At 40.2% G+C, this 16,251-nt stretch overlaps 2 protein-coding genes across 3 annotated transcripts; one reads left to right on the forward strand and one right to left on the reverse strand.

The window, feature by feature from the left end:
• Positions 1 to 31: 31 nt before the first annotated feature.
• On the reverse strand, positions 32 to 2,471 carry mgme1 (mitochondrial genome maintenance exonuclease 1). Its single transcript, XM_071520001.1, has 4 exons — positions 1,801 to 2,471; positions 1,379 to 1,616; positions 1,153 to 1,285; positions 32 to 392 (listed from the first exon to the last, which is right to left on the reverse strand). The coding sequence occupies exons 1-4, from the start codon at positions 2,333 to 2,335 to the stop codon at positions 258 to 260; spliced, it is 1,041 nt and encodes a 346-aa protein (XP_071376102.1). The 5' UTR covers positions 2,336 to 2,471; the 3' UTR covers positions 32 to 257.
• Positions 2,472 to 2,912: 441 nt separating this feature from the next.
• snx5 (sorting nexin 5) lies at positions 2,913 to 10,995 on the forward strand. Of its 2 annotated transcripts, none has more exons than XM_071519300.1 (13): positions 2,913 to 3,070; positions 4,373 to 4,477; positions 4,596 to 4,706; positions 5,049 to 5,170; positions 5,364 to 5,487; positions 5,906 to 6,001; positions 6,102 to 6,207; positions 6,311 to 6,386; positions 6,690 to 6,729; positions 6,856 to 6,942; positions 7,821 to 7,980; positions 8,108 to 8,193; positions 9,153 to 10,995. In XM_071519300.1, the coding sequence occupies exons 1-13, from the start codon at positions 3,035 to 3,037 to the stop codon at positions 9,201 to 9,203; spliced, it is 1,200 nt and encodes a 399-aa protein (XP_071375401.1). In that variant the 5' UTR covers positions 2,913 to 3,034; the 3' UTR covers positions 9,204 to 10,995. The 2 variants fall into 2 exon arrangements, with proteins under 2 accessions (XP_071375401.1, XP_071375483.1); XM_071519382.1 differs by having other exon boundaries at positions 4,617 to 4,706.
• Positions 10,996 to 16,251: the final 5,256 nt, after the last annotated feature.

Below are 16,251 nucleotides of genomic sequence, written 5' to 3' on the forward strand. Positions count from 1 at the left end.
ATTTTAAATAAGAGATAGAGATAGAAAAACAATTGGATTATTGTATTTAATGGATTATTTATATGGCTGTTTTGTTCAGACTCCTGTGGTGCAGGTTTATGGAAGAACATTTTTTGGAAGGGATAAAAAAACAAACTACATTTGAATCTGAAAACGTAAAGAGTTATATCAACACAATGTACAGAACGTTCTGTTATCCTATCACACTGAAACATCCCCGGAGTCGAGGCTAAGCTGTGGCTGCAATGTGACGTCCTTCACCTCTTCTCCACAAACTCTTCAAGGCGAACCAGCCACCTTTCCCAGTACTCCACAATCTTCTCTGAGCTCAACGGATGAGTGTGGGCAGGTGAGCCGTCTTTGTAGGCCACCACAATGAGTCCATTTTCAACCTGCAGAGACACAAAAACAAAACGCAGATCAGGCACAGGCAAGAAACAGCAGCGGCACTCAATCTTTTCAGCTTGTGACCCTGAAAATGAGGTAACAGCTGAACTTTGACAATAAATAATGACTTTCATCTTCCCTGTTAAGGCCATTTTACTTGATTAATTATTGCCAGAAGACTAGACCATGCAAATATTAATAATTTCCCTTAGAAACAAGTTTGCATCACAAAGATTAAAATCATGGTGACACACTTGTACAAACATTTTATAAGAGTCCATAAATCCTCTTACAACTCCCCAGGCGACCCTGAGCTCAGGTTGAGAAACACTGATAGAGAGTGTAGTAGAAAAGCAGTGAAAGGAATGATCATCATTAGGGAAGGGACAATCTGCTCATCTCATGATACGATTCAATACGCAATATGGGGTTCACAATTCAATTGAACCATGATATGATGTAATAAAAGTTAAATGACATGTTTATTTTTGAGCCACATATCTTAGTAACAATGCCATTGGCTTGCTAGAATGAAAACAACAATTTTGAAAAGTCATTACAAAGTGCAAATAATATAATTTCAATGGACAGATTGTGAAATTGTAATGGACAAGCCGTCTCATTTGCAATTACTACAGCAGAATAAAATGTAGCTAATATTGCGATTCATTTTTCTGCTGTATTGTCACATTTGTGTATTGCGATATATTGGATTTCGATATCGTCCCATCCCTAATCATCTTCTAATTAATCTCAGTGCAGCACCTGGTATTTGTAGTTGTCATCGTTGTTCAAAGCCCCGACATAAGCCGCCACCTGGAGAGGGTTGTCATACGTGTTACTGATGTAGGGCTTGGGTTTCTCTGAGGTCTTCCAGTCAATAACACACAGAACCCCCCTGAGGACGAGAACATCGGACCGTGAAGGAACAGAGGAAACAGGAAAATCAGAGAGTACAGTCTACCTGTCTTCAACTCATCAGGGCATTTACCTGTAGCGGGCCACACAATCCACAATACCCAGATAATTGAGTGTCCCGTGCTGCACAGTGCTCTCAATAGCTCTCACTCCGCTGACATCCTCCAGTATGTGAGCGATGCTCTCCATGTAGCCCTCGACCTCAGGTGGACTCTCTGACGTCTCTGCAGGATCTGTGTGCTTCAGTGTTGCACCTGACGTCAGCATGTCCTCCACAGCTGTATGGAAAAGCTTCCCTTGCCTAAATAAAGCTGATTTAAAACAAGAAGAAGAGCAACTTTGGGTCACATTCATCAGGCTGTGCAAGGAAATCACACTTTAAATTTTCACTTTGTTTAGCATGCCTGGAATCCTTTATCTTTGCGATGAGTCTCACCCCATACACACTTGACACTGTGAAATTACCTTTTATTACATTCAGTTCACAAAACTTACTCTCAGTGTACTCTTTGAAGCCTTCCTCTCCCAGCTTTGCTATCATCCTCCTCTTCCATCTCTCCAGGTAGAACATCTGCTCAGGGGAAAGTGTCTGTTGAAGAATGCGGCTCACACTTGGGACCGACGACCTGTTTTTCCCCCGTTTCAACACAATCTGGGTAGGAGGTCCTGGCTCAGGCTCTCCGGCTGTATAAGTCCCGTCGCAGTTAAGGAAGGGATGGCGGATTTTAGGCACTCTGGGCTCTGACCTTGTTGTTTGGGCTTTGACAACAGGTCCATAAATGCGTTCGTTCTCCTCCTCTAGGGTCTCGGGGGTTTGGGAGCTGACCTTAGAGGACAGCACAGACTTGACGAGAGAAGAGTAGCGCTCACTGTCCACCGAGCTGTACGGGCTGTTTCTCTTTGGAGATGTCAAGGCATGGTAAGTAGAGAAGTTCTTCAAAAAGAGGCAAGTGCACCGAGGGATCCGTTTAGTCGTGCCTCCAGTGGATACCACACGTTTAACACACCTCAGCAACCGGCAAAAGTACATTCTGGCGTGTTTCAGGCAGCACGTATGGGTAAATTACATGAACACTGGCTTCAGGATTTTACAGTACACTGTGGTGGAGATACTTGCCCCAACTTTACACTGATAGTGATACTCAAACGCATCCAAAATAATTCCTCTCAGTTACCAAACGGCGCGCCTCCGAGGTTGCACAAATGTCCGTAGCTGGGAATTGAAGTTCCACGTGTGAGTTTATGAATGGATTAGTAACGCTGAAGAAACTACCTTACCCATAATGCGCAGTGTATCATTGAAATGTATCCGTGTGCCTACTGAATAGGCGGTACTCATTTTATAGTTAATTTCAGCTCTCAGCTTTTACCGCTTATTACCACTCATCTGTTGACACATTATTTTAACACATGCAGATGTGTTGTTATAAGACGAATGTGTCACTACACTGTCGTCTAAGTAGGCCTAGAAGGGCACAGCAAACCGCAGGGACAACAAAGTTACATGATTGATTAGGTAAAAACCAATCGTTGCGTTTGTAAATTTGACACTGTCCAGTCAAATTCATTTTAAGGCGGGATTTATTCTGTCATTAGGATGAGGGCGAGAAAAACGGTTTGACAGTTTGTCAGCTAACCAGCTCGCAAAGAGAGCTTCCTGCAATATATTTTTGTTATTTGGTTTGGCTAACCAGCTTCAGATCATTCCGTTGATTTCAGTCCCCCCATCATGACATCTACCCCAGATGAAATCGATAAAGAAAAGGTAAGTTAAACGGGACAAGACAGGTATAATATAGCAAATGCCAGTCTTGCTAGCACTAGCTAACATTAACGTCACTTCCTAACGTTAGCTTTGCTTAAGCAACGTAAATGTTTCTCGCTAACTTCTGTTGTTTTTGTCTACATAACAGTCAGCTGATGGCTAATGCTAACCTTTTTATCGAGAAATCTAGCTAATCCGGTAAATGAGTAGTGTCGTCTGTGTGCAGAAAGAAACGTTGACTACCGAGTTAGCATATGAATGTGTGTATTATAAATGTTAGTATTATACGTTAACGTTCACAGCAAGACACAGCTTGCAAGAAAATATCTTTACGCCGTTTGGGCGTTTAGATATTTGCATTGATCGCTACTTGAATACACAGCTGGGCAGGGCACTGACTTGTTGAGGCTAACGCTAGATACTGACATGAAAACTCCCTTGACTTCTAATAAGCTAACATGGCTGTATGTGGCATTCAATGCTCTAGAATTAAAGCTGGCAGGTGGCAAGGTATGACGCTCCCTCCATTTAATGTAGCACTGACAGCAACCCACAGCTGCTGGAAAAATGAACCTAGAAAGTGTGGGAAAATAGATCTTAATAATTTGAGACGATTCTTTCTCCACCAAGACAATAACTAATCGGGTCAATGTGTATTCTTTGTGTTAATATAATCATCCAAATAAGTAAGCTTTTGGGAACTGCAATCAATTCAAACTCTTAAACCACATCTAGGACTTTGCCTGCCTGGACCCCAAACAAAAATGCCTCCAAACCACTTAACCCGACTTCACCCATGCACTTGATGCACTAAACCCATTGAAGCAGGGTTTACAGTGCAACAAAACTGTGCATTTTTCAATTATGGGGACATGTGCTCTGACAAAGAAACAGAAAAATATAAATGAAGGGCTCTATGGATGGAGCCCTTCTAGACAGTCTTTGTGAGGTGTGCTGGACCAGTGAGTCTGAGCTGAACAAGGAGCTCAATTAACCACTCACTATGTTTTTGTTTTTTTACTACTTTCCAATCCCACTCTCTACAGTTTAAGTCCCCAGTGTGCTACAGAAAACTCAGAAGGAGGAAATCAAGTGAACCAAATGGCATTTATGATTTCTTCAGAACAGAAACATGTTGGATGATTGTTGAAGGCAGCATTAACAAACTTACCAAACACAGACAAAATTTATAGTACACTTACAGTATAGTGAGCATACTCTTAAGGTGCAGAAGTGAATGACAATAATGGATCAGCTAGCCATACTTTTATTGGATAACCTTGGTGTATTCTTTCTCTTTAGATGCGCTCTGTGTCTGTGGACCTAAACAATGATGCCTCTCTTCTCATTGACATTCCTGATGCACTCTGTGAAAGAGACAAAGTCAAGTTTACTGTCCATACAAAGGTAAAAACTCACCTAGCTACATTCAAACAAATAATATTTCTCCTAATCTTAAAAGATTGAATGACATGCTGACAGTGTTCCTTATTAAAGACTGTTATTACACCAACTATCTTACCAGACCACACTTAGCTCTTTCCAGAAGCCAGAGTTCTCAGTTCCCAGACAGCATGAAGACTTCATCTGGCTACATGACACTCTGGTTGAGACAGAGGACTACGCTGGACTAATTGTGAGTTGGACTACTCACAAACATGACACGTACACACACACACACACACACACACACACACACACACACACAGGCTGCAATATCACCAGTTTAGGGGTTTGTGTACTAGTTTTGGTATATTAGGGGTTTGTATACTGATTGACAAAAGAAGAAATTCAAGCAAAGGCATCAATGACCATGATGACTGTTTTTTTTTGTTTTTTTTTTTTTATCCTTTTGATAATAATTTTTTTTATGCATGGGGTGTCTCTCCAGTTGGAGAGTTCTTTTTATATATTCAGTTGTCAATAAGAACCATTCTTGGTATTTTGATTCATTTATTTCTTGCTTGTCCCTTCATAGATTCCCCCAGCTCCACCAAAGCCTGACTTTGAGAGCCCAAGAGAGAAAATGCACAAATTGGGGGAAGGCGAAGCCACTATGACCAAGGAGGAGTACGGCAAGATGAAGCAGGAGTTGGAGGCGTGAGTGTGACATGCTGTAGTCACAATCAAGTCAAACACCGCATTTCACATTTTTCTAAATTAATACTGTTCTTTTGGCAATATAATGTTAGATCTTTCATGAACATATGCTCAGTGAAATATTGTTGCAGGGGTTAAAAAGTTAGCTGTAGTATGCTGTTTTTTTTTATTGTTTGTTTGTTTGTTTTTTCAGTGAATATCTGGCTGTGTTCAAGAAGACTGTCCAAGTCCATGAAGTCTTCCTGCAGAGATTGTCTTCTCACTCCATTCTAAGCAAGGACAGAAACTTCCAGATTTTCTTGGAGTATGACCAGGATGTGAGTTCCTCATACTGCTGACTTCCTTTCCCGGGCTGTCAGTTGTAGGGAGAGGAAGTAGAGTTTACAGGAGACTTGTGACACATAACCTACATCCTGCTGAGATCAGCTTTAATTTCTGTGTAGTCTTTGTCAGTGGTGTTGATTAACAGAGGCTGGCTAAGAGTAAAACACTTTGATCCATTGTAATTAGGCAGCAGTCTTATAGAATAGCATAGGCTACATTATATATTTTGTGTGGAAATTGACACTGTCTTTGTGTCACATAATGATACTACAAAAGAGGACTACTGATACAACAACAAACATGGTCAACTTCCCTGGAAATAATATAATTAGCCTTTAGAAGTAGATTATCTTCCTCTTGTAGGTTTTGGAACACTAAATACTTTTCTCCTGATAATGTTGGTTGTTTTAGCTCAGTGTGAGAAGAAAGAATGCCAAGGAAATGTTTGGAGGTTTCTTCAAGAACATGGTGAAGACGGCTGATGAGGTCATCATCTCGGGGATAAAGGTGGGGCTTCGGCATGAACTGTTTATGTGGGTGACAGCATTAGAGAAGCATGCTTTTGGCCATCTGTCCAGATTACTTCAGAGTCTTGTTTCTTTCACAGGAAGTTGATGACTTCTTTGAGCAGGAGAAGACTTTCCTGCTTGACTATTACAGCAAGATAAAAGATTCCACTGTCAAAGCAGAGAAAATGACCCGCTCACACAAAAGTATTTGAGGATCTTACATTATCATATTACATTATGTTTTCCATATGGATGCATCTATATTTGGAATATGTTTAGCTCTGATTGTTAATTTCTCTAATTTCAGATGTTGCTGATGATTACATTCACATCTCTGCCACTCTGAACAGTCTATCTGCTGATGATACTACAGCACTTAAGAAGTGAGCGCAATACCTAATTTCATGTTTATCGTGCAAGGACATTACTACAGAGGCATGCAGTGTTTCTCAGTTTTTAGGATTATATGTGGTGGTGGCGGTGGTGGTGGCAAGCTGGGCCAGGCAGCAGAGGCATAGTCAAATAGCAAAATAAGAAACACTTTTAATTTGTTTTATCAGTTTGGTGAATCAGTCCTGGGCTTACTGTATCTGATATTGTGGTGGACTGCCGCAAGTGAGTGCATGTATGGATCATTTTCAAGATAAAAAAATTTTAATCGAAACTTTGTTTCATTTCTTTCTTAGGCACCTGGAGAAGTTGGCAGACCTGTTTGAGAAGCTTAGGGTAAGGAGAACCTCATCTACCAACAAATTAAGATAACTGATAACTGTGTCACCTTCTTTTTTTCTTTTTTTTATCCGTATTCCTACATGCATTGTAGTAGCTATGTGTTCATTTGTGGCCCTGCAGAAAGTGGAGGGTAGAGTGGCATCTGACCAGGAGCTGAAACTCACAGAGCTGCTAAGATACTACATGAGAGACATCCAGGCTGCCAAGGTCAGACATTTTTCTCTCCTGCCTTCGTACAAGAGACAAGTTGACAACTATGCTGCTTGTTTAAGCAACTCGCGCACTTTCTTATTTCAAGCAGTATATATGACCTGCTCCAGTCTGATTTCAGACGTCAGCACAGCACTGAAGCAAAATATCTGCTATTAACTGCAGACCGTGGCTCAGTATCAGTCCTCACTGTCCTCAATTTTGTTGAGCATGGCTTCTTCCTGGACCTTTGTAGAGAATCTTGATGGCATCCACAACACTGCTCTTAACTGGTTTCACTCATGCCTGACAAAAGGACCCCAATTTGCATGCTTAGATAGTAACATGTCTGCCTGTTCAGTTTTTATTATCCCTTGTTTTATCATCTCTTGTTTTTATTTGCATCTGTGTCCTCTTGTTTTCTGTAAAGCGCTGTCACAAACCTGTTACTTCAGAGGTCTGTGTAAGTAAATCTGACTGGACAAAATATGAAGGGAATATAGTCTGTACTACTCAGAGCAGCAAGGCAGCCTGTCTTGGGGAAACTTGGTATTAAGATTATTAAAGTTATATTTAGCATGCGGACCAATTAAATGCTTAATCTGATTTGAATCATTGCAGTTCAGGCACAGTAGGAAACCCTGGCATACATTACAAATGTGTCTCTTTGCAAAGTATAAGCAATAATTGGACACATGTTCAATATGCTCATAGCAGCACTGTGACCGTAACTTGTTGAAAAAGCTGTCTTTGTTTTCTAGTGCACTCACAACAGAAATGTCCTGTCACTTCTGTCTTTCACAAACAAGGAAATTCGATTTTAACTGTTTGATGTTGAGCATAGTGGAATGCTAAATATGTTCCGCCTGTTAAACTACCTGGCCCGTGTCTGTTAGGACCTTCTGTACAGGCGAGCCCGGGCCCTAGCTGACTATGAGAACTCCAACAAGGCTTTGGATAAGGCGCGACTGAAGAGCAAGGACATTCCCCAGGCACAGGAGCACCAGCAGCACTGTCTGCAGAAGTTTGACAAGCTCTCAGAGTCTGGGAAGAGAGGTTTGTGAATCTGCGCATACTTCACTCTGTTCATGTTTCTTTGTGTGCGGTATATAAACGTACTGTGCAAATCATGCAATTATTCCTATAACTTCCCCCTTTTAAACGACATGATATTTCCTTATAGAACTCACCAGTTTCAAGGGCAGGCGTGTTGTGGCCTTCCGGAAGAACCTAATAGAGATGGCTGAGCTGGAGATAAAGCATGCCAAGGTGAGCAGCACAATACAGCGGCCTTCTGGTTTTGTGTGTGAGTGTATGTGAGATAGTTAAACGAAAATTCCACCCTCCGATACTCTGACACTGTCCTATATCATCAGTCTGTGATGTTCAGTGCAATCCAGGTGTTATTTTGTGACGAAGTGTTGTAATTTACTTTTTCGGTGTACCCACTTCCCCTCAACCTACCTTGTCTGCTTCTACTTCAGTTGACGATTTCCTATGTTTCCCAGAATGCCACAACCCCCAAAGAATGTGTCTGAACTTGTTGCATGTATGTGGAGAGAGCAATAGCTTTAATGATATTAACAGTATAGTAACTGCAAGACGGTTTTCTCAGTCAAAAAAAAGAAAAACACACAACATGTCTTGTGGCTGCATTGCATTCTGGTCTACTGAGGCTACTCTCTGTGGAGAAATTGATGTCTCCTGTTTCCTCTACGATGAATTTGAGTCTAGAAAGAAGCCCTTGTTCTTTGATTCTGAGGGGCTGACACCAAAACCTGACGTTTACTTTTGATCTTTTAGATGGATAAACAGTTTTATGCTATAAAACTCCATTGTAGCTGCGCTGGAAATATATCGACATGACGCCGTCGTCTACGCCAGTTATCTGTGGGAATAAAAAAAAAAATGTTGTTGGAGGTGATCCAAACAACAAAATGGGCTACAGAATGCAAGTTGCATCATCAGTAGTTATTAGTAGTAGTATTTTAACAGTGTTAAAAAGTTTCAGGGTGGAGTTTTGTGAGGAGAGATTGTAAAGTGAATAGAAGGGTGATGCAATAACAGGATGAACCAGGACTTGAACCCAGTCACAAGCATGTGATATATATACAGTGTGTACACCAGCAGACTGAGGCAGTATGTCATTCCCCATGACTTCTCAGAGCAAACACTTCTGAGCAAGTATCCTTCAGGAGAATAACATTGCTGTTTTATTCTCTCCACAGAACAATGTGACTCTCTTGCAGGGATGCATTGACCTGCTCAAGAGCAACTGACCTGTTTTCAAGCATTCCTGTCCTACCATCACCAAGTGACCAGACACAGCGAAGGGCATCCTGGCGTCCCTAGGGCCTTGCATGAACCTGAATCCAAGCCCTATCTCTGCTCCACCCAATCCCCCCCAATCCCCCAGGGTCAGATGCCACTTTAAAAACCTGCACAAGAACTAGTGTCTTGTAGCAGTATGTCTCCATGTTTACAGACTCCCTGTCCTCTGATCTGTGGTCTGTCCTTTCCATGATCCATGGATTTCTCACCCATTGTAATCGCCTCCAGAGACTGAGGCTGCCAGCACCCTTAAGGTCTTCCATAGTTTTTTCAGTACGATTATGAGTGATTTTTTTTCTTATTTTGTAAAATCTTGCTTTCTCATTTTTTTCATGATTAATGATGCAGATGGTAGAAATTTTGCCTTTTCGATCATGTTTTTGCCTGTGCAAACACACGTTCTAACCTCTTCCTTTCTTCCTCACATACACTTAAGCACAGATACTAGTAGCATAGAGCCTACTCCATCAGAATTTGCTTTTTTTTTTTTAAATGCGTTTTGATTACCTTTTTATGGGTATAGAGAATGTGTATTATTTTGCTCATTGCATAGCCATAACCTTTGTCTTATGATTCATATGCTTAATCTGCTTCCAGCTGGAGCTTTTTTTGTTTGGTAATGGAAGAGTTTCACAGATGGCACTATTTCGGATAGAAAATGTACAGTGTACAAGAGGGGGAAAAACTAGTGCCTGGAAAAATGTCCTCATGTTCTGCATTCCTGGACTCTGAGATTAGTGTACAACCAAGCCAGACTTCTCTAAACCACTAGTAAAGTGCTCTTCACTGATTCAGACGACAAGAAAGATCCTTGTGTGTTCAAAAATAGCTGCACTGCACCTCAGGAATGGACTATTGGATTTGTCCTCACATTCCTCTTTGTAATAACTGGCTTCAGATCCCACAGTTGTCAAAGATGCACATTCTCTTGGCAAGATTACTGCATATGTATGGATGAATCAATTTTTTTATTCAATCCTGATTATTGTCAGCAATTGATTTTGTGCTCATTTACTGGCTGATTAGTGGGTTGGAGCCTGGGGTGCTGTCAAGCCACCCATTGTAGCAGATATGCTGTATAATCTAATACAGACAGTATAACAGAAGTTGTGATCAAGGGGGAAACATGTCAAAGTATTGGCTATTTGAACTTCTAGCAGTTTTAACAGACAAAAAAGTATATTACCAGTGGATATGAGTCTGAATTTGCTCAGAGCATTGTGGTTTTATTTGCTCAGGGTTGTACTGTCTGGCGGCAGCCATAATACCTCTGCGTTTCATTGACCAGCTTTTCTTTGTTGCATAGTACTACATGTATTATGCCTTTACCAGCTCCTTCACTCTAACCAACTCTACCAATTCATTTATGCCTTGTCAATGGATAGTGACCGTGTGTTTTTATCTTTATTTTCCCCTAAATTACTTTTTGTTACTGAAGAGTTATTTGTCAGGCCTGAAATATTTACCGTTGATATCTCAAAACAGTTGTTGGTTTGAAGCAATTTAAGAATTCATTTAGATAAAATGCACTAAGAAGATGAAAAATACTTTGCAATCATTACCAAGCTCAGTGGAGTGTTAAAAATGCATTAGAGAGAGTGTTTTGATAATTGAATGTATTTCTAATGGATTACAGCTGTGTGAATTACATCACATAATGCTTTTCTTACAGAACATTAGCATTTTATAAATTTGTAATAATGGCATTGAATAAATCCTACTTTCCCAAATTTGTTATGTGCCGATTTGTATTTGTTTTGGGCTTTTCAGTTGCCTTTCGTACTACATATGGAATCCTTGACTATTAGACCCTTATCATTTTTTTTGTAAGGGCCAGAGGCAGTTTTTCTGTTTACAGTAACCATTGCAGCAATACACTCCATCTCTGTTTGGGAGAGCTACTATTCGTGCCACTAGGTGGTGGTGTGTGCTTCTGCAATCCTCAAGTCCTCGTGTGTGTGGGAGGGGGTTTGAATGTAAGCACACGTGTACAGTATGTATGTCTGTGTTAAATCCATTGACCATAATGGATCCTGGGGTGGGACAGTCTGGTGTATTAGGTAAGCTATGAGGAAATGCCAGAGTGCTCACGGGAATCACCACCACCAAAATGCACAGTACATATCCTGCTTAGTGAGCAGCTCTTAGCAACCGGTCCTAAACAAATACATATCTCTGCAGTGAAAGGCCACAGGCAAGTCTGATTAAATGCTTTGACTAGATTTTTAAGTATTCACAAGCTCAGTCATCAAACACTGGCCACTAGTGTTTGCATTACCATTTGTGTGTGTTTGTGTATGCTGTACACGTGTGTATCCAGTGCCTAGGTGTATGTGTGTTTGTTTGTAATGTGTGTCCCCTGCTACACAAGAAGCATTTGTTTTTTCTCTGATGATATTGCACTTGCAAAGGCTAAAAATTGCTAGATTTATACATGGAGACTAGTTTAATGTATGTTAATATGCATTTTCCCCCTCTTAAAGCAATTATTTTTGTGCATTAATGCACAACATTAGTGCTAGACTAGTTTCTCCGTGCACTTGAAAAAACCTGATAAAGAACAGAAATTGCTTATATTCTGATATTCTCGTAATCATATATCAAATAGCATACAAGGGGAAATACTGATATTGCATGTTGGTTTTTAGCAAGCTGTTGGCCATATGGTGACCGCTGCTAAACTTTTTATTTACCATCACATCAGTGATTCCACCCATACAGCAGTGAAAGCTAACACTTAAATGAGAAGTGCAGACAGGATATCTGAGAATCGGTAGCATGCATACGCTGCATATACCTGTACATGATCGCTGGGTTTGTCAATATTGACAGCAGTACTGGCGCTGTCACAGTGACCTCTGGGTTTTGGTCCATTCAATGATTGGCTGAAACCACAGCAGACTAGAACCAATGAGATCAAAACACATCACAAGTACAAACAGATTATTTTGCCAGCTGTGATCAGAGCAAACAATCTTTGAAAGCATGTCATTGAAGAGTTACTGCTAAGCAGGATCCAAAGAGCAAGCACTTTATGTGGAGCGTGAGGAACAAACAAAACAGCCACACAGTCTTTATAGTTGCCTTTATGTGGCTGCTTTGTGATTATGATACACAGTAATATTTTGCTCTAATCACAGAAATAAAACTTCCGAGGCAATGATGTGCTATGTGGAGTTTGGCTGTAGAAATTAATGTATGTGTACGAGTCTGCTTGCTTCAAAGAAATATTTCGCTGATGTGAAATTCCTTATCACCCCTCAGGCACATTTTAATAATTTGCAGCCACTGAATGTATGATAAGAAGTAAGATGTTGCACATTTTCAGTGCTTTTGAGGACATTATCAGCTATTGGCCATTCATAAGTTATTGCTCATTTGCTGTCTTTATGATCCCGACGTGTTTTACTGAAAGTTCATGTTAACCTTCTCGCTCCTACACACACACACACACACACATACACACCTTTTAGACCATCAGGGTCCAAGAATTTGAGTATCCAGAATGGAAGGCCATGCCAAATGAGGATTGAAAATGAAAAGAAAATGCATTAATTCACATCTGAAATGAAATCTAAGTGTTTTTCGAGTCATTTACCAGTGAGAACGCTCTGTGGTTGAGGTCGCAGATAGATGCATGAACCGGAAAGAGCTGACAAGCCTGCAGCGTCCCGTCGTCTGACTTATGCTGACTGAGCCCATGGATGCAGCTGTGCCTTCTATCGTGTCTCGCGGCTCTCCACGGTTCAACTAACAAGTCAAGATAAATGCACACAGAAGCCTCTGAGGAGGAGTGGAGGTATGAAGCATGAATGCCTCTTCAAATAGAAACTCAGTGTCCTCTGAAGGGACTCACTAAAAAGATGCACCTGCAGGGCTTGCTGCTGAAATAACTGACTGCTCTTCCTCAGCAAGGGAACAAAATGCTTTCTTCCTAGTGCCCATCAGGTAAAACTCATGTTCTGCAGCCGTATGCCACTGAGATCATCTCCTTTCTCAGAATATAGTCACTAACAGAAGGTTTACTTTGTACATTCCAGGAGAGCTAGTGAAACTTGCCAAACGACTTAGTTAAACCTACAGAGTGGCACAGTATTAATGGTATAAACAACACATCTAGGACATCCTCCCCTCCCTGCATAGAGACCCACACCACAATTCTAACATTTACAATGTTCAATAATTGAGTCCTAACTAAATGAATACTAATCACTGAGATCATTTCGAGGCCTTGAGGAGATCCCCTACAGGCCCATGAATCATTTGGCAGGTGATTCAATATGACACTTTTAATATCAGCTTGAAATGATTGGTAGATGCACGTTAACAAATGAGCAACATTCTACAGAGTTAGTTATTTTTTTAGTTTAGTTTTAGTTTTAGTTTAGTTTTATTTTGCACAATGTAAAAAAAATACACAAATGACAAAGATAACAAATAATATACAGTGCAGGGAGAGGCAGAAAACCCAATGGGCTTATTTGAAGCCTCCACCTAAAAAAATGAAAAATTTCACAATGTTATAGAGAACACAAAAATAACATACAGAAAATAATATGACTACATAAAAGTGATGGCAAACTAATAAAAACAAAATATATATAAGCAACAACAACAATAATAATATCAAAATTAAAGGCAAAAAATGTGAGTGTTTGATATGTATGAGTGAGTATGTGTGTGTGTGTGCATGTGTATGCGTGCACAGGTGCATACGTGTGTGTGTATATGTGTGTGTGCATGCATGCATGTGTATGTGTGAGTGCGTGTGTATATTTGTGAGGGGGATATTGGTTTATACACCTGTATTGACTCCTGAGCAATAGTAATGATACATGTTACTATGAATGAAACAAACTGATACATGGACAACAATACATGGGGAAACACAGTTACAAAATAGCAGTTAAATGGTCTTTTAAGCATCTTTTGTAACATTTTATAGAGGAACAGTTTTTTGCCATAATTGGTACCCCTAAATCTTATCAAAAATTGACCTCTGCAAGTGAGAAATTTAGGAGGATGAAGATCTGAAGATTGACGAGTTGAGTATGAATGGACCTGTGAATTTGCTTTAAAGTAAGTCTTGAACTGCTCAGGAATATTCCCTTCACTTGAATGTATCTTATAAATAAAAACACATATTTGAGAAATATTGATGTCATAAATAGTAAGAATCTGGAGTTTCTGAACTAGAGGAGCAGATGAGATGTATGACTCTGATCGGGTTGCAATCCTAACAAAACGTTTCTGGAGGACCAAAATTTTGTGGAGAGTAGTAGGAAAAGTACTCGCCCAAACTATATTACAATATGAAAGATAGGGATAAATTAGACTCTAATAAAGAGTAAGGAGACAGTTTGTGGTGACAAGATGACTAACCCTCCATATTATACCAATAGATTTATTTATTTTTCTGCTAACCCAGTCAGTTTGTTCTCTCCAACTCAAACTCTCATCAACACATTTCATATGAGAACATATCATTTGATGAGACCGACCACATTTACAGATGTAACACTATGGGTAGGACACTCAAATTAATTATTTTAGAATCTGAGACTTGTAGTACTGTTGTATTACATGATATCAATGCCAATCAATAAAAAAGACAAGATTTCTTGCAATTAGAAGTTGCAGTTGTACTTAAGGACAATGTATTTTCTTCTATCTTGAATTCAGTCATTCACACAGCAATGAACAGCTGAATTAGTGAACCAAAACGTTCTGCAAATTGCATTCTTGGGCCAAAAATATTTCTAGGGTCGTGTGCCCTGCCCTGTAGTGCTCTGCCGAGGCTTTTATACGTGCAATATCATCTCAAAGTCTAAAATCTGCAACAATTTCACCTCAATACACTATAGAAACATGTGTATGTCACATAACATAAATAGTGCTATTAGGAGGTGTACACAAGTACACAAAAGCGAGGCTTGTGTACAGTAAGTAGCCTACAAGAGGGGGCTGAATTCTGGTCAATGTTGAACATTCAGTAGCTGCCTGGCCATGAGTCACTGAAGGGCGTTGCAAATGTGAGAAAGAAGAGTGAAAATGTCACACATCATTGAGTTACAGCAATGCAAATTGAAGGTAAAATTAGGTTTAGACCTGGGACGCCAGGTGAATGCAACCAACTAGCTGGTACAGGATAGAAAACCAATAGCACTCTGGGTCCCGAGGGCCACAGGTGGGAACTACTGGGTTATATGTGCCGTCAGTCACATTAGGTTGCATATTGATACAGCAGTGTGTGGTAAACCATGCTTGGCTGTGCATACCGCAAATACAGGCCAGTAAGGTCCATTATTTTTCATACTAGAAATGTCATTCTCTTCAAATAAGTTCAAGGCTGTGGTGCTTTGGAACACTTTTAAAGTTGCTTATCCTGTAATATGAGGTTATTTAAAATATATTAGAGTTTGCTGACTAGTTGCAAAGACATGAGAACAACGTGTGACTGAGGTGTAACAAGTGCCTCCACTTATCAAACCAGTTTTATTAAGCAGCTTGAGGAGAGTTAATGTCAAGAATGCTTTTAAAAACAGGCTTTGAATGACTGACCAGCACTGGCCTGGACACAGAAAAGTTCCCCTACATGTTGGTGAGGATCTACACTTTCCATTGTCAATTAATTTGCCCATAATTCATGCTTAATTTATGGATTTTTTTAGTGCATAATGATGTAAGCCCTGGCATTGTGTTAGTGCATCACATTGCTACAGCATCATTATGATCTCTCTGACGAAGTACGGTCTTTTATGTTTTAAGACAAAGGAAGGTGTGGTAACAAGTTCAAAATGTTCTTTGAAGCACAAGCAGGACTTTCACGACTTGGACGTCACTGCAGTGCTAAAAATGTGTCACCTTTCTACACGTTCAACAGGTGCGGCTAGCGATGATAACATGGGAGGCCTCTTGCTGAGTAGCCTTGCTTGAGACATAAATTTGGATGTGAAGTGACGCTGATGCTGTGGACAGACTTTCACACTATGAAGG

The sequence above is a fragment of the Centroberyx affinis genome, unplaced genomic scaffold (assembly GCF_046629955.1).
Source record: "Centroberyx affinis isolate AG114_WGS23_722 - 3 ecotype Tasmania unplaced genomic scaffold, CSIRO-AGI_Caff_v1 ptg000008l_1, whole genome shotgun sequence".
Taxonomy (NCBI): domain Eukaryota; kingdom Metazoa; phylum Chordata; class Actinopteri; order Beryciformes; family Berycidae; genus Centroberyx; species Centroberyx affinis.